This window comes from Solanum pennellii, chromosome 5, assembly GCF_001406875.1.
Source record: "Solanum pennellii chromosome 5, SPENNV200".
Lineage (NCBI taxonomy): Eukaryota > Viridiplantae > Streptophyta > Magnoliopsida > Solanales > Solanaceae > Solanum > Solanum pennellii.
The window spans coordinates 75836825-75855835 of NC_028641.1; the positions used below are offsets into that span (position 1 = coordinate 75836825).

At 28.1% G+C, this 19011-nt stretch overlaps 2 protein-coding genes and 1 non-coding gene across 3 annotated transcripts; all 3 read left to right on the forward strand.

Annotated features, from left to right (window-relative positions):
* Positions 1–8018: 8018 nt before the first annotated feature.
* LOC107018836 (protein FLOWERING LOCUS T-like) lies at positions 8019–10644 on the forward strand. The gene is made up of 4 exons (XM_015219417.2): positions 8019–8327; positions 9187–9248; positions 9580–9620; positions 9974–10644. Exons 1-4 carry the CDS (start codon positions 8136–8138, stop codon positions 10204–10206), a joined length of 528 nt encoding a protein of 175 aa, XP_015074903.1. The 5' UTR covers positions 8019–8135; the 3' UTR covers positions 10207–10644.
* Positions 10645–15201: 4557 nt separating this feature from the next.
* LOC107019965 (organic cation/carnitine transporter 3-like) lies at positions 15202–17771 on the forward strand. The gene is made up of 2 exons (XM_015220313.2): positions 15202–15981; positions 16455–17771. Exons 1-2 carry the CDS (start codon positions 15202–15204, stop codon positions 17106–17108), a joined length of 1434 nt encoding a protein of 477 aa, XP_015075799.1. The 3' UTR covers positions 17109–17771.
* A 1089-nt stretch (positions 17772–18860) lies between these two features.
* Positions 18861–18932, forward strand: TRNAK-UUU. Its single transcript has one exon. It is a non-coding gene; the product is annotated as a tRNA-Lys (tRNA).
* The last annotated feature ends 79 nt before the right edge of the window (positions 18933–19011 follow it).

Below are 19011 nucleotides of genomic sequence, written 5' to 3' on the forward strand. Positions count from 1 at the left end.
TCTTATCTTGTACTGTTTCTTTTAACTCCACCCCAGGAGCTCCCCTCTTTGCTCCCTTGGTTACTCGAATCATAACGTCAAGGTTTGATATGGAGGTTGCTGGTTGCTTACACTTGAACAAACCTCTCGTCCTATCTTATCTTGTGATGTTGAGTTATTCGTCGTAAGTGAAGTATCTGAAAAACTCCAGTTTGCCATTCTTCCAAGGTAAAACCACAGTTACCTGACTGCAGGTATGTCCTTTTACCTAGAAAAACCCATTAGTGAAGCAACTGCAGAATGGTTACAAGAGAATGATCAGCCATATCCACTTGGATATTTAGTTTGCATTTCTGTGGCGAAGGCAAATGATTCATCTTTGATTGTATTTGTTGACATCTATAAGCATTTATTAATGTTTGCAATTTGACTTTGTGCAGGCCTTAAGCTGAAGGATGACCCTAGTAAAATCATTGAACGATTTCTACTAGAGTTTTTTTATTCCCTATACTCAAATACGAAGCCTCTGGTTAACGATGTGGTAGGGTTTTTAATACCAAGCATTTTCATCCTTTGGTACCAATAAGGCCATAGAATTATAGAGTGGATACACAAAGATATAGAACTTCAAAACAATTCTAGTTAAATCATGCAAATTAAGAGTGTAGATCTTATACATTACTATGGTATTTATTCCAAGTCAATGAAATTATCATTGTTATGTGATTTAACGAAGTAAAATATACGTTAATTAATCATGGTTAAGTAAAATAAACTATAAACACCCGATGCTATTAAGTTTTACCCAGAATAGCCTAATATTTATTAAATCATGATTTTTAGGCTTCGGCGCGATGCAATATATCATTGCTAAGCCTTAACGAGTAGTGAAATATATTTCAACGATTGAGACATGATTTTATTTGTTCTAGTTTTGTTTTTCTACTTATAATATAAATAAATATAAAATATAGAACACATTTTGTCTCAACTATTTATTTATTTTTTATTTCTTCTCTGGATACGACAACTATTTGTTTTAAATGTGTGTTTCTTTTTTTACGAGTTAAAATATATTAAGGATAGAGTTTTAATCATATACTTATTTTATTTTAATTTTTTTAGATGTAATGACTATTTTTATCAATCATATAATTCACTTTTTCTTATTTTTTTTTAGCCAAATCTAATAAATAATATGGCAGACAATAATTAATTTTAGTAGAATAAACTTTTTTTGCCATGGTAATCGAGTTTCAACTTTAGATGCAATCGCGACTCTATTTTTTTTCATGCCAAATTTATTAATAATTGTTTTTACTATTTTTGACCAGATAAATATTTTATATAAAAGAGTAAAATCTTAAGCATTTTTTTTTAAAAATAAATTATTTCTCCTTTAGATGCAACAAAAACTTATTTTAATCATTAATTTTTCCGTTTTTACGAGCTAAATATGTAAAGAGTTTGGCTGAAATCTCGATAGTTTTAAATAAAAAAGTTAAGTCAAAATAACGAAGTTTTAGCCTAGTAGTCCCTCTGTTCACTTTTATTTGTCATGTTGCGTTTTTTGAAAGTCAATTTGACTAATTTTTAAAGTTAAATTAGATTACGTCCTATTCTTTAAAGATGTTAAAAAACTATACGATTATAAATTGCAATTTTTTTGCATATAAATATGATGGAATTATATATCGTAAAATATTGATCAAAATTCTCATAATTTAACTCTAAAAAAGAAAACGACGACAATTAGTTCTGGACCGAAGGAGAATTGATTAAAAATTTCTAACTACAGAATGTTGATATCGTTATACTTGGTTCACATATATAATTTGTGTGTATAAATATCACATATGTTATATTCTTTTGGATAAATTATACAAAAATTCTTAGAAAATGATGGGTATATATATGTTTGACACCTCTTAAATAGATGCCAATTGGATCGAACCCTTTGTTAGGTTATGAATCTCTCTTCATAACTTTTTGCTTTTTATCACATGCTAAATCTCTTATTGTGGATACCAAAGTATTTTGTACCACAAAATTGATTGTGTTCATCATTTTTTTTCTTATTATATGCTATAGTTGAGAGAAAGATTGACCTAAAAGAAATAATAAATGATTCTATGGGATATTAATACTTCCTCCGTTCAGTATTGTTTGTCATGGTTTCTATTTTTAGAGTTAAACTATAAAAATTTTGACTAATATTTTAAGATATAATTTTTCATCATATTAATATGCAAAAAATTGTAATTAATAGTACTTTTCATATAGTTTTAGAATATCTAATTTTTTTATTTAAAATATTGAATTAATTTGATCTAATTTAACTTTGAAAATTAGTTAAATTAATTTTTGAAAAACGCAATACGACAAATAATTCCGGTTTAACTTTGTAAATTCGTCAGATTAACTTTCGAAAAATGCAACATGACAAACAATTTCGGACGGAGGGAGTAATTTTTTTGGAAAAAAAAAGAAGCAAACCCTCCACTTGTTGTCAAATACTCTTTTTTTTAGAATTATCCAAATAATGGGTGGATTTTTCTCATTCTATTTGTTTTTGTCTTTTGTCTTTTTTTTTTTGGGACGTTTTTGAGTTTTTTATTGATAGTTAAATATTTCGGAATAATGTCTCAAAGTCTATCGGGTCATTCACATGAATATCCTTATTTTGGTGGTGATGTTTAACTTTTGCTTTTAAATTTATGGTGTTTAATTTTTGATATTTAATACTTTAATTTATTTGAAAATATATCTGTTTGCAACAAATTTTAAAAATATGGAAAATAAATAAATCATACAAATAAAATATGAAGAAACGTGATTTTATTCATTAAGATTGTGAGTACAAATCTGTTCCTCCCTTGATTCTACTCTCTAAGATGATTTATCCATGATTCAAGGGTCGTTAGTGGCGTATTTCTCGAACTATGATGATTTAGATTTGACCTCTCTATATGAATAATCCATCAATTTGTGGAGTATTCGAGATGTTGATCTCTTTGTGGATTTTTTGAGATGCCTTTTAAGGGAATTTAGTACCCTTTATATAGGCATAAATTAGAGTTCAGGGTTGAGTAGCCTCCAAGAATCCTTATCTGAGTTGAACTCAATTTGTAGAGTTACAACTCAAATTGAACGCATCTTGTAAGAGTCCCACAAAATTTCAATGTCTACAATATCTGACATTTAAAATACATAATATCTTTTACAAAACATAACTTCTTTCCTTAGAGTTTATGCTATAAAGACATAAGTTTAGTTTCATAATTCACAAAGTTATGACTTAAGAAACATAATTTATTTTCACGAAGCTTTTATCGAACAAAACAAAAGTTCTCTTGAGTTTTGCTTTCCAAATTTGATACTACAAAATTTAGGTCAGATAAGACCCTGTAAAATTAGATTATGAGTAAAGATATTTTAATCGACGAATTATTATTAAACAAGAAATACAAACAAAATTAATAATTAATAATTTAAAGGACAAAAATTAAAAAGCACCTTACAATAGGAGAATTTATGCAAAATTGATATATACCACTTGGACAAGGTTAGAAGACAAGTTGTTTTGGAAGAATCATGTAAACCTCACATGAGACTTTTGTCCAAGGAACACAAATAAATAATAGATGTTTTTCATTTTGCTTTTTAAAGATGAATATTCATAGAGGATGTGACCTAATGATAAATAAAATAAGATGTATATTAACAGAAGATTATGGGAGAAAATTCAGCGGAGAGGAAAAAAAATTAATTTGTGTGATTTCTTTTTATTTACTTAAAAAGAAAATACATAAATTCATTCTCAAAGTTATATTGAAATGTGAGTTACACTCTTCAACTACTATGACGATCTGTTACATATCTATTATTGTTCAAAGTGTAACTAATACCATCTCAGAACTAACGTGAAAATAAAACTAAATATAAAAATAAAATAGACGCGTTTGAGTTGAAAATAAAGTCAAACAAATATTTCTTTTTCTTTTTCATGTTCCTCTTCTCTTATTTTATTTCATAGTTTTTCTTTTTATTTTTTTCTTATCACGATTTACAATTCGTCACTCAATTTTATTTTATTTTCATCACGATTTTACAATTTGTCACTCTCAATTTTATAATCATACCTAGAAAAAATAATTTTTAATTCGAATTTCACAACAGATTCTAAGTTTCCAAGCGAAACTCGATGCTACTTTAACACAAGGGCCGGTGTCCATAATTGAAAGTGCATCTCTGTTTGCGCATATCGAAGAAAGTCTCTGCTAGTGATGATGTTGTAGTGGTAGGTTTTTGGTGATGGGTTGATTGTTCTTCGCCGGATAAGACAAAGATAATTGCGATATAAATTCAAACGGGGATCGGATTTAGACAAAGAGAATTGCGATATAATTTTTCTAGTTAGATTAGAGATAAAAGGGGATCGGATTTAGATTTGGAAGTAGATATGATTATTAGAAAATTTTAATAATTAGTTAGGGATTAATTAAGAGTAAAATAAAGTTAGCAAAAGAAAAGTTAATCAATTTAAAAAAATAAAAAGAATATAAAAATTATAATTTCTAATGTGGTGCTGATGTGACACTGATGTAGCAGTAAGTGTAATACATCACATACATGTGATGGCGGTATTACATGTCTCAAGGTGATATTAAATTCACTTTAACTAATAAAGGTGTATTGTTATAAATCGTCATAATAGTTAAAAGTATAACTAATTATTCGATATAATTTTTTAAGAAGAAATTTATGTCTTTTCACTAAAAAAAAAAAGAAACAATCAAATATTGTGAATCAGGCTGTCCACTAAAATAGGTATTTATTTTATAGCCACATTAAAACTCAAGAGGACATCTTTCAAATTCTTTATGGCCTAAAAAATAATATTTTTTTTTCCTGCAAACCATTAATTAGGTTTCCAAAGGGAGAAAAATAAAAATAGAATTAAGAAAAAAAACAACTAGCAATATTCTTTCTTTCATTCATCTGTACATCTCATAATCGGATCGTATAGCCGCTACTCTTTAGGTATGCATCGGATAAATTTACTCTTATCCATTAACTTGTAAAATACATAGATTATAGAATATGTTTAGTTGGACCAGCTACTCGATAGGAAGTCGACTTAAAATTCATTATCACTATGACAAAAACAATTTTAATGGTAATATATATACGCATCAACAAAGAACACTAGATCCTTTATCGATGTTAGTTAATTGTTATTGGATCTAATGTCGCTATAAACTTTAGCAGCATTTACAAAGAGCGTTAATTGTCTCTAAAAAAATATATTTAACGACAATTAACTATTATCGCATATACAACACACCAGCTCCTCGTATACCACCCAAAATCCACCTACATATAAATAAACTACACTTAAAATAAGGAATTAACAAGCGATAAAGTTTTGCGATAAAAGTTCAACTAATTTAAAATTTATATAATTATATATTAGCTAGAGATTATCGATAAATTTCATAGCTGATTATTACCAATCACTTTCCATGTCCCCACACTTGAAGTAACCCTACCCCCACTCTTAGTGAACTTTGATCACTATGTGGAGAAAGAAAAGGAATGTTGTTTTGTGTGGAGAGGCTATCAAATGCTTCTGATATTATTGATTCTCTCTAGACACAATTTGAACACAAGAAACTTGTGAAAATGGACAAAAGAGCTAATATTCTTTATTTCCTCAAATGTACATCTTAATTAAAAAAAAAGTCACATATACCTTTTTTTTTTACCATTAGGAATATCAATTAATATTATATAGAATTATAGTTGTTCGACATAAAAATAAGAGAGACAGAAATTTTACGAAGGAGTTTCATAAAGTAAAAAATAAATAAGAAGAAACGCACACAAAGAAATCGGAAAGTATACATATATAGTATATATACATAAACTCAGTATCGTGACCTAGTTAAATAATGTAATGTTCTGATGAAAAGGTGTCAAGAATATCAATTAATATCATATATAATTGTAGTTGTTCGACATAAAAATAAGAGAGACAAATTTCATTAAAGAGTGTCATAAAGTAAAAAATAAGAAGAGACACAAAGAATTGAGAAGTATACATATAGTATAGATACATAAATTTAATATCGTGAACTAGTTAAATAATATAATTTTCTGGTGAAAAGTCGTCAAGACAATCCTTACCATAAGGTGGCTCGACCACTTGTCCAAGAGTCTTTTTTTTGGGGAGGCCGTAGATGTAAGCTGAAGAAGAATTTGGGATGATGGTTACATAAGATGTTATATATTCTCAACTTATCGAGGACGTAACCTAGATAAGAAGATAGAAAGATCGAAGATTAGAATAATAGAGTAGTAGATAAATATTACCTTACTTTTACATGGAAGAGACTGGTTGCTAGACTCCTCTTCTCCTAATTTTGTATAATATCTTTATCTTCTATTTATACAATTAGTTGTTGCTTTATTTGCTTTGTTTATCTTGCTATTTTATTATTATTTTAATTTCTTTTACGCTCATGCTTTAATTTTTATTTTTTAAGTCAAGGATCTATTGAAAAAAACGTCTCCATCCCACAAAGACGAAAATATTGTCCGTGTACATTCTATTCTCCTAGATCTCCTATCATAAGGTTCATCGATTTGTTATTGTTGTTGTAAATTTAGTATAAATACAAATTCTAATCTCACATAAAAAACGATTCAATAATTTCTGTAGGTCAACGGATTATATGTAAAATATAATCGACATCAATTTTTTTTTAATTTTTAAAATAAAATTTCTAATTTCGCCATTAAATAATATAAGGAGCGGCGGGCCTCTCTATAGGTGCATTCCTTCTTATAATTTTTCACCTACATTATTATTAATTAAAAGTCCCAATAAATAAAGAAAAAAGTTCTATCACTTTTTTACAATTGGAATAAAGAGATTCTTTTAAGGAATGTGTGGTGACAAATAAGCATCCTATATATATAGTCATTCATAAAAATGATATTATGAGATTCGAAAAATGATAGTATGACACATAAATCACTCTATATATAGTCATTCATAAAAATGATAGTATGACACATAAATTACTTCATATTTAATTATATTGAATTTAAAATTCAAGAAAGAGTTTAATTCCTCAAAATATAATGTAAAAAGTTTATCGTAATGAAGTACGATTTGATGAAACAACTTAAGTAGCAATGAATAATCCAAGAATATGTTTGGTCCTTTATTCTTTCTTGTCATGGCTCATGTATCCATGGAGTCGAACCCTAAAGGGTAAAAAATGTTAACAAAAAATTCTAAAACGGTATATGAAATTTCTTTTTAAGAAATTTCATATACCGTTTTGAAATTTTTGTTAACATTTTTTACCTTTTAGGCTCCGGACTCCACTTTATTATAACAATTCGAGAAGCGTTATAATTATGGTGATTCTCTTATTTAAAAATTTTTGAACTATTAATAAAGTAAACGAATAATAATAATAATAATAATAATATGAATTAGGAAAATATCTATGTATATAATTTTTATGTCAAAATTACTTGATTCTCCACTTTACAGCTCAACAATTAACATATATGGTTTCCCCTTAAAGAAAAACTTCAAAAAGATTCCTATGAAAATTAAATATTTTTCGCTTTGTTTGAAAATTTTCAAATCGAAATTTTTCACTTTATATTATTGTAATATTTTTTGATCACTGAGGATCTAACATAAATAGTCTTCCTATTACGAAAACGTAAGAGTAAGGTCTGTATATATCTTATCCTCTTCGAACCCCACAGTTTGAAGATGCAATTTTGTTTGATTATACTTTTTCCAAAGGAGAGAATTAAGACATTTTATTTGGAATTACACAGACAAAATTGAAAGACATCTTATAAGTTCAAAATCCAATTACAAGTGGAATTTAAAATTTTCACTACCTGTCAATCATTGATTCTCAAATAAAGTGAAAAATTATTCCAAAAACAAATAAATATTTTTTTTATGACCAAATGTGTCCTCAAGAACATATGAAAGCTCTCTACTCATGAGTATAAATAACAAGGTCTAGCTAGCTCTTGTCTACTCATAAAATATCATATCCATCTCATGTAATAAACAAAAATTGAGCTTATTAATTATAATTGAGAAAAAAAAAATCATGCCTAGAGATCCTTTAATAGTTTCTGGAGTTGTTGGAGATGTTGTTGATCCATTCACAAGATGTGTAGACTTTGGTGTGGTTTACAACAATAGGGTGGTCTACAATGGATGTGCCTTGAGGCCTTCACAAGTTGTCAATCAACCTAGGGTTGACATTGCTGGAGACGATCTTCGTACTTTTTACACTCTGGTATAAACTCATCGTTTTATTTCATATGATATATATATTTTTTTCTTCTATTTATACATTTTAATATCTCTAGTTGATTGGAACTGTTTAAGCAATTCACATAATTATTAACCTTTTGTCAATTGATTATGAGTAGAAGATCAAAAGCACAATATGTGCAAAAGCTTCTAATTATGTGACTTTGTGTTAGTTTTAATTTTAATTCACCATCTAAGTACTTGTTTTATGGTTTTTATTTGAATTTGAGAACTCATAATGTTATGCGGAATTCGAGATAATACGAGAAAATATAAACGCGAAAAACAAGACAACAGATTTACGTGGTTCACCAATAAATTGGCTACGTCCACGGGGAAGAGGGGGAGCAGTTTTATTATGGAGAGGCAAGAACAGAATACAGAATAGGGTTTGCCATAGCGGCTATATATAGTGCTAAGCTACGCCCTAACAGGCTTGGGCCCAAAATACAGAATTGACAGATAATTAAGGGCCCAATACAACAACATTGTATACCGTCGGGCCGGGGGCGACTCCGCCCCCCCGGACCCCCAGGCCAGGGGGCGCGTCGCCCCCCTGGACCCCCCGACTCGCTGACCGGGCAGCGAGACCCCCGTTCTTTCTGCTGTAACGGATCCGATTCAAGGCATTCAACGCATAACATACTATTTATAATAATAAAAAATGTTAGTAACATGTATGTTTAATACTGCAAGCTTGAAGGTATACAATATTTTTAAATTACTATGTTTAATCAAATAACGTCATATTTAATATCATGTAATACATTTGGATATACAATATGGAAAATTATTTTTCCTAATTTTCAAAATATTTGAAATGTTTCTTTTCTTTTTGGAAGATTATGGTGGATCCTGATGCTCCAAACCCTAGCAACCCAAACCTGAGGGAATATTTGCACTGGTAAGTCATCTAGCTTATATATTATATATAAATAGATAAATATTCATTTTGTTATATACTTCTTATTTCTCTTAAATCAATCGTCGATAGCGAAGACAAAAATGTATGTGAGATTATATAAGAACTAAGGAAAGTATTATTTCATAAAATGATAACTTTCTGATACACAAATTAATCAATTTTCCAAATAAATACCAAATATCAAATATCAACATAAAAAAAAGTAGTCCCCTTACAATTAATGTACCTAAACACATAACTCATATCTTTTTTTTTTAAAATAATAATAATAATAATAATAATAATGTTTAACACATTATTTTTTTAATAGGTTGGTCACAGATATCCCAGCAACCACAGGAGCAACCTTTGGTAAGTTTTCTTACATTAGTACCTAATGGCTCACATTTACGCAGTGACGAAGCAAGAAATTTAAATATACTTTATATTTACGATACACTGTATCCGTATCACTACATTTTTAGTAATATACAAAATACAACTTGTATCATCATCACCTTAGTAGTACATTATTAGTACTATAGGCCCAATTATGACTACTAATAAAATAAGACTTAAAAGAAACATAAAATCAAAATGAAGTATATACTATGTATATAAATGTTTTTAGAAAAATCACTCCTAACTTTATATTTCATGCTTGAAACAAGGAAAATACGCGTATTGAATGTCTTTGTTACTAAACTCAAACTCTCGTTATACAGGCAATGAAGTCGTAGGCTACGAGAGCCCACGACCCTCGATGGGAATCCATCGTTATATTTTCGTGTTGTATCGACAATTGGGCCGCGATGCCATCGATGCACCGGACATAATCGATTCTCGTCAAAATTTCAACACAAGAGACTTTGCTAGGTTTCACAATCTAGGTTTGCCTGTTGCTGCTGTTTACTTCAATTGCAATAGGGAAGGTGGTACCGGTGGTCGTCGAATATAAATCACCCCCCTCCTCGGGGTGTGATCCGTTCTCGAACTCTGTGTCAATATCAGATGTTTTGTGTAACGGATTCTTCTTTATCTATCATTATTATTACTATATATCGATATTATATATGAGTTGGTTTTGTTTGATAGTCACTCAACTAATTGTTTATTAACTCAGAAAGTCATTTTTCTTTTTATCGAAGAAAATTGAAATTATGAGATAATAGCTATTATAGTTGAGTGATAATCTGAAAAAAAATCAACCATAATATATATTATATATATATATATACCCAAAAAATAAAAGTCTTGTTTGGTATATATCAATATATGTATATGTGTTTTATATTTTATTACTGAATTTTAATTTGTATGTATACGAGTCTACATGTAAAAGTGTAGATATATTTACTATATCTATTTGATAAAAGAGTTTGGGTTTCTTATTGTAGAATTATTATAATTCAATTTTTTTGTGTTATAAATATTAGGCATCTATTTATGAGTTTAAAATGGTTAATGAGTCTGATTCAGTTTTAACTATTGAGCTAAGTAAAATATTAAAGAGTTTTTGTTTGGCATTCAGACTTAATCACCGTTTATTAAAAAAGACTAGGAGTTAGAAAGAACGGTTATACAAATTGTTATGGAGTATTTGTATTTAGTCATTCTTTTTCTCTGAGTTCTAGCTCTCGTCCCTTTTTTTTTTATCCAGGTTCTTCGATTTCCAGTTTAATTTTTAAATTCCTCTATAATTTCAATTACGAGTTAGTAAAATGTGTATAATCTATTTGTTGATTGAGTTTAACTAGCGTTGGTCTAGTTATTGAGTTTATATTATTATAAGATTCACGTACATTCTACTTTCTCTATAGATTATATGTGAAATATCACCGAATATACTGTTGTTATCGAAAAGAATATCAAATTACAAGACACATATTCACAAGCCTAATAATTTCATTTTTATATTTTTTTTTTGGTTTCCATGGATTGTTTTAATAAAATTTTCTTATAAATTCTAAAGACTCAAAATCGAGATATTTAATTAAGGATGCAGACTTCTCCACCATTCTATCACAATTCATATTAATCCTAATAATTTTTGTTTGATAATCAATTTAACTATTTATGGAACCCTTTAATTTATTGAGTCTAAAAATATACATTATATGTTCATTCTAGATCGAATTATTTCCAACGTAATTTGAGATGAAAAGTGTTAAGTTCATCTTGTCTTATATTTGTTAGCAAATTTACTTTAAAATACACATTTTATTCTTAATGAGATAATTTATAATCGTCACATTAATCTATGGCATATTTTAGATCATATTTTTTTTTTAAAAAAAAAAAACTTTTTTAAACTCCATAGTGAATCAAACAATAATAACATATTCAGTGAAATCGTACTTAAGTGAGGTAATTTGGAGAAGGTTGAGTGTACACAACCCTTACCAATACCTCGCTAAGTTAGAGAGGTTGCTCTCGGAAGACTCTTGACTCAAGCAAATTAAGACAGTAATTAAATAAAACAATAGTGGAGGAAACATGTCAACTAATAGCAAATCAATGCAGAATTAATATGTATACAAAGAAATCGTAACAACATGGTACGATCACCTAAGCACAATAAATCATAAATGATCCGTATCGAATCCAACACCATCACTTAAATTATGACGATGAAATAACTAAAAATACATATACAAGACCGTAACAACAACACCAACAAGATAACAATTACCTAAACACTATAAATCATAGATAATCTGTATTGAATCAAACAACGTCATTTAAATTAATACAATAAAAATAACTAAAATATATATAACAAAGAAATTATAACAACAATAACAACAAGCTATATATGATCACATAAACACAATAAACCATAAATGGTTCATATCGAATTCAACATCACATTAATTAAAATGATAAAAGTAACTAAAAGATATAGACCAAAAAATTTATAACAACAAAATATAATCACTTAAACGCAATAAATAATAAATAATTAATATCAAATTGAATAATATCACTAAAATTAAGACGATAAAAATAACTAAAATATATATACAAAGAAATTATAACAACAAGCTAGATATGATCACATAAACACAATAAACCATAAATAATTTGTATCCAATTCAATAACATCACATAAATTAAAATGACAAAAAGTAACTAAAAGATATAGACGAAAAATTTATAACAACAACAAAATATAATCACTTAAACATAATAATAATAAATAATTAATATCAAATTAAATTAAATTAGACAATAAAAATAACTAATATAATACAAACAAGTGGAATATAATTGGTGTGCACTTGCAGTCTAAATTGACTTATTTTTATTGTTATCCTAAATAAAAAACGCCAAATCTGCCAACTCAATCCTAGTGTATCCACTGGCTTAATTAATTATAATCTATTTATTTGTTAGTTTTATTTTTCATCAAAACTATGGTACATTAGAATAATAGGGGCGGATTCAACATATTACGAAAATTTAATTTATTTTATGTTTTTTCTTGGATCGTTTAGTTGACTGTATTAGAAAAAATAATAGATGTAATATGAATATAAATATTTTTATAGAAGATAAAATAAGTAAAATATGTTTTTCAAACATACTTTCGAAATATTAGCTTAATACAAAATAATGTTTTTATATCAATAAAAATATTTCTCATATTAATTATCTAAATACAAACCGCAACTCTTCATAACTAAGTAGATTGTGAAAATCTAGCTAAACACACAATTTCCATCGAGCATGAACTTTAATAAAGTAAAGAATACTTTTGAATATTATGATTTATAACTATTAATATATATATATATAATTTATTAAAATGTCATTTAATTTCACATAATCTTAAACATCAGATGAAATATTAGGTTAAATAGTTGTTAAATAAAGAACTAAAAATAAAACAACAAAATAAAATATAAATACATATTAATTTGAAAATATTATTTCAAAAATCATTAATTTTTAAATTTTAAATTCTAGCCAATGATTCTTTCTATCATTTGGCACCATGAGATATAATCATATGAAATATTCCTCTAGCAATAAATATTTAGGATTTTAAATCAATGGAATTTAAATATAAGTTTAGAATATTTTTCAAATAATAAATACCACAAGAAGTACAAATTAATATTCACTATACATTCACATGCGTACCAAACATTTCGAATTATTCCTTTCCCTTATTTCTTTTATCTTTTTTCTAATTTATTGATCGATATTTATATTAGAATTTAATAAAATCTAAATTTATATTGAAAATTTTTTTATGTTAAGAGTAAAATGCATTCTATAGAAAGCCACTACAATCCTTAATGTTTTATTTCTTTTAAAAAAAATTTTTTTTTACTCAATATTTAATATTTATATTAAAGTCGAATTAAATTTGAACTCGTACTGAAAAATTCTATATTAAGAGTAAACGCTTGTGAAAAAAAGACCCCGTCACAATTCTTGTCAATTGGTCTATTTCATCTTTTAAGTCTTTTTCAACACATGAGAATGTTTAAAGGACCTTTTTTTTTTCTTAATTAGGTAGTTTATATAACAAATAATTTTTTTGTTAATCTTTTAACAATCATCTAATTTCATGTTAATTTTGTCATTTATAACTAGGAATTGATTAATTACAAAGATATAATATATAACTTGTCCCCATGGATACAGCAAATACGTGTTCTTTAAGAACAATTAATTAATACAATGTAATATTTCACTTGTTTTAGTTTTTTCTGTTTTTTTTTATTCATTTCAAAAAGTATGATGTCTCGTTTATTTTGGTAATTTTTAAATTCTCGTTTAAGACCAATAAATTAAAGAATATTTTAACATATTCTACATATAATTTTTATTTTAAAACTACAAGATTATATATATCAGCAAATACTTATCCTTATTCACTTAGGAAAATATTTTAATTTTCTATTTTATTACGAATCTAAATTAGAATTAGTAATTTATTACAATATTTTTATAAGGAAAAAGATATGTTTTAAAAGAAAAAAATACGATTATTTTTTTAAAAAAAAGGCGCTTTAATCCAAAAGTAACAATAAGAACATGATTTTTGGATCAAATTATTAATTAAAAACATTTTTTTTTTCAATTATACATAATTTTAAAATATTTTTTGTATCCTTTTCTGTTTGAAGGATCTGTCCAATCAGATCCTTGTCATTCACACATGATATCAATATGATATGATCCTTCAAGAATACAAATTAATTATTTATGAAATTATCTAAATGTTGAATACCAGCAAATCATAAGTACCTGTGTATCGGCCGATTTGGTTCGATTTTAAAGTTTATTGGATTGGTTTATCGGTTTGTAGAGATGCTAAATCGTTATAGAACCATTAAAATATTGGCTTAGCAGTTATAAATTTTATCGGTTTTTGATCGTTATCGGTTTAACCGTTAAGATTTGACACAAAAGAAAAAATATTGAAAATCACTTAGAAACAAGGTGACAAACCAAATAAACCATGCACTTGAGTTCGCAAGTTACATCTTGCTCAAAAGCAAACACTTTTACATTGTAGAATAATCAACTGTCTGAGACAACCAAAAATAAAAGTAGGAAATTAAACTCCTAGTCGAGGACTTTATACACAAAATGATATAAATATAATTATTTAATTTACTATCGAGTTATCGGTTAACCCAGTAAGAAAAAACTTTAAACCGTTAAGAATCAATAACCTGATAACAAAAAAAATCAAAATCACTAAATCAATAACCCAATACTATAAACTAATAACTTTTTTATCGGTTTCGATTCGATTTTAAACAGCCCTAGTACTGATATTGTCTTGCCTAATTTGTGGGACCTCAATTAAATAAAAACTAAAAATGCAACTAGTGTTTTCTTCTTCTTAATATATAAACTAAAGTTCTCAAGGTGCTCATAATCCACACACACTTTTAATTTGTATACACAAATTCAAAATAATAACAATAATATGAGTGATCAATCGTTATTAAATCGAAAAAATACATCGAAAACGCTCGATGAGACGATAGAGAGGTGCATTGGTGAATTTGGATGGGCACAATTGTTACAATCCGTCCTCGTATCTCTATCGTGGGTTTTCGATGCACAACAAACATTTATCAGTGTCTTCACCGACACACATGCCGTTAATGAATGGTCGTTACAGCAACAAGGGGTGAGTTCACTTCTCAATGGATTACCAGCGTCTTCGTTTTTCATAGGTTGTCTTATTGGAGGTTTGGTATTATCCACATTGGCTGACACAAAACTCGGACGAAAAAACATGTTGGTTTTTTCATGTCTTGTCATGTCAGTAGCCGGAACCATTACATCGATTTCAACGAACATTTGGATTTACTCATTTTTGAGGTTTTTGAGTGGATTTGGAAGGGCTACTATTGGGACTTGTGCACTTGTTTTATCAACAGAGTTAGTAGGAAATCAATGGCGTGGACAAGTTGGTATAATTGGTTTTGTTTGTTTTACTATTGGTTTTCTATCATTGCCAATTATTGCTTTTTTGAATAAAGAGTCTTCATGGAGAGTGATGTATTTGTGGACATGTATTCCAACAATTTTGTACTCAATTTTGGTACATTTTTTGGTTTGTGAATCACCAAGATGGCTTTATGTAAGAGGGAACAAAGAGGAATTTGTGTCAACTTTGAAAAGTATTACAACAAGGAGTAGCTTGACATTGAGCTTCTTTGGATCCTTTTTTGAATTTGAAGATCAAGAACATGATAATGTAAGTTATTACTCCCTTCGAGATCTGTTTCACTTTTCAGTTTGTTTGTTTTATTAAAGTCTTTTTAAAAGTAAACGTCACGTACTCTTTATGTCCAATATTCTATCTTAATTACTATCATCAAATGTTTATCGAAACACACAACATGAACTATCGGTTGTTCCCTTTTCCTACTAGAATATTCCCATTATTTAGGTATAGAAAAAGGGAACAACTGATAGTTGGAGTGTGTTTTGTTGGTTTATTCACTAACATGTTTCGATAAATATTTGGTGATAGTTTTCAAATATAGAACTTGAAAAACTAGGAAACTTCAGGTGTAGTTTTGATCCCTCACTCTTTTCTTAAAACTTTGTGTATAAATGTGTTCAAACCCCTCTCTATTTTTTTTTGTGCTTAAACTATATATTTGAGCAAGTTAAATGAAATTTTTACATGTTATAACAAGTAACTTATCTTATTTTCTAATACAGAAATCGAACGAGTCATCAACAATTAATCTCTACTCAGCTATCAAGATGTTGATCGAAAGAAAATGGGCTTTTAGACGACTTATATCGGTTATGTTGGTTGGTTTTGGCATAGGAATGGTATATTATGGGATGCCATTAGGTGTTGGAAATTTACCTTTTAATCTATACCTAAGTGTTACACTTAATGCACTATCAGAATTACCAGCATCAATAGTAACATTTTTCCTAATTGGAAAACTAACTAGGAAAAAATCACTATTAGTATTTGCTATGTTAAGTGGAATATGTAGTATAGGTTGTGTAATAGTACAAAATGATGATTTCAAAGTATTACAAATGGGGTTTGAACTTTTTTCATTTTTTAGTGCATGTACTGGTTTTAATGTTTTGTTAATTTACACTGTTGAATTGTTTCCAACTTGTGTTAGAAATTCAGCAGTGTCAATGGTGAGACAAGCATTGGTACTTGGTGGTGCAATAAGTCCAATGTTAGTGGCTTTTGGGAGGAAAAATAGATGGTTTTCTTATGGAGTTTTTGGGATTTGTATAGCAATTTGTGGATTGTTTGTGTTGTGTTTGCCAGAAACTAAAGGAAGGACATTGAGTGATACTATGGATGAAGAGGAGTACAATGAAAGTGTATTTGTTTGCTAATATCAATTATTGTAAAGTATGACATTTTCTTCAATAAAATTTTGAATCGAGAGTCTATCAGATTCAGTCTTTCTATCCCACAAAAGTCTATGTACATCTCATTCACCCCAAACTCCACATATGAAATTATACTGAGTCTGTTCAGGTTAACATTTTTCAATAAAATTTTGGATAAAATGTCTGTCAGATTCAATCTTTCTGTCCCTCAAAGGTAGAGGTTAAGTCTGTGTACACTTCACTCACTCCAGACTTCACTTGTGAATCACACTGAGTTAGTTCCTGTTGTTGATGAATTTTTAATAAAATTTTGAGTTGAAGGTCTATCGAATTCAGTCTCTCTAATCCACAAAGACAGAAGCTAAGTTTGTGTACACCTGACTCACTCCAGACTCTACGTATGGAATCACATTAAGTTTGTTCTTGTTGTTGATAATTTTTTTCAATAAAATTTTGAGTTGAAGGTCTATCAGATTCAGTTTCTCTTCTACAGAGGTACAAGTTAAGTCTGCATACACCCTGCTCAACCCCAGACTCCACTTATGAAATAACATTGAGTTTGTTCTTGTTGTTGATAATTTTTAATATTTTTTTAGCGAAGGCTTGTCACATTCAGTCTCTCTGTCTCGCAAAGATAGAGGTTATGTCTTCATACACCTCGTTCAATCCCAGACTCCACTTATGAAATTAATTTGTTTTCGTTGTTGACATTATTCAATAATAAAAACTTATAGCATGTGATTAGAAAATGACAAGATTGTTGCTTTGTTTATAGAGGAGCTTTGCTGGTTTTGGAAGGTATGGACTAATGTTTTACTACAATTAGAATTAATAAAGGGCCAACACTTGCCCAAACTAGTGTTCACGGACCTTAGTGTATTGGACTGATGCTTTTTAAAAATTAATAAAATAATTTTTATTTTACGTTTCACTTTTTTTTCTGTTCCAAAAAAAAAAGAAAAGGGACAACTTTTTAAAATTGAAATATTAATATTTTTTATATTTTTATTTTACCTTAATAAATTATATTTTAGATCGATTAGAAGTCTTAAGTATACTTTATTTGTTTATCAAATGTCAATCTTGCTCTCGTTCGTAAACTCAATGCTTAATCGAACAAAATCAAGAAAATATAATTTTTATTCAAAAAAATAAGGCAAATTAATTTTGTACAGTTAAATGGAATTTGTAATCAAACTGCAAATGTGGAAATAATTTAAATCTTTGATGTTACAACTTGATTTATGTAACCTGTACTCAATAAAATAAGAAAAAAAGTTTTACTAACCTACAATCAAGAATATGTACTCAATGCATTCACATGACATTTAACAACTTTCGCTAATAAGGTCACTTTTGATCCAATAGTTTGACGGGAAAGGTAGTTTTGAGTCGAAATATAGTTTAAGGGTACATATGAGCTATTTCAAATAGTTTAAGGGTACATTTGAGCTATTTCGGATAGTTTAAGAGTACATTTGACCCTTTTTCTTTTAGTATATGTGGCAGTGAAAGTCTATTAGCGTGCCATGTGGCATCCACATGGCATTTAACAATTTTCGTTAATTAGAAGGGCACTTTTGACCCAATAATTTGACGGGAAGGATAATTTTGAGCCAAAATATAGTTTAAGGGTATATATGAGCTATTTCAGATAGTTTAAGGGTATTTTTGACCCTTTTTTATTTAAATGATAATCTTGTCTAAAATTCCTTAATATTTATAATTTTACTAAGAGGAATTATTGTCAATCAAGCCGTCTTAGCTCAGTGGTAGAGCGCGTGGCTTTTAACCACGTGGTCGTGGGTTCGATCCCCACAGACGGCGACTTATTTTTTTTAAAAAATGTAAATAATTTTCTTGAATTATGAAAAAAAAAAATTAACATATTTTAGCATACATGATA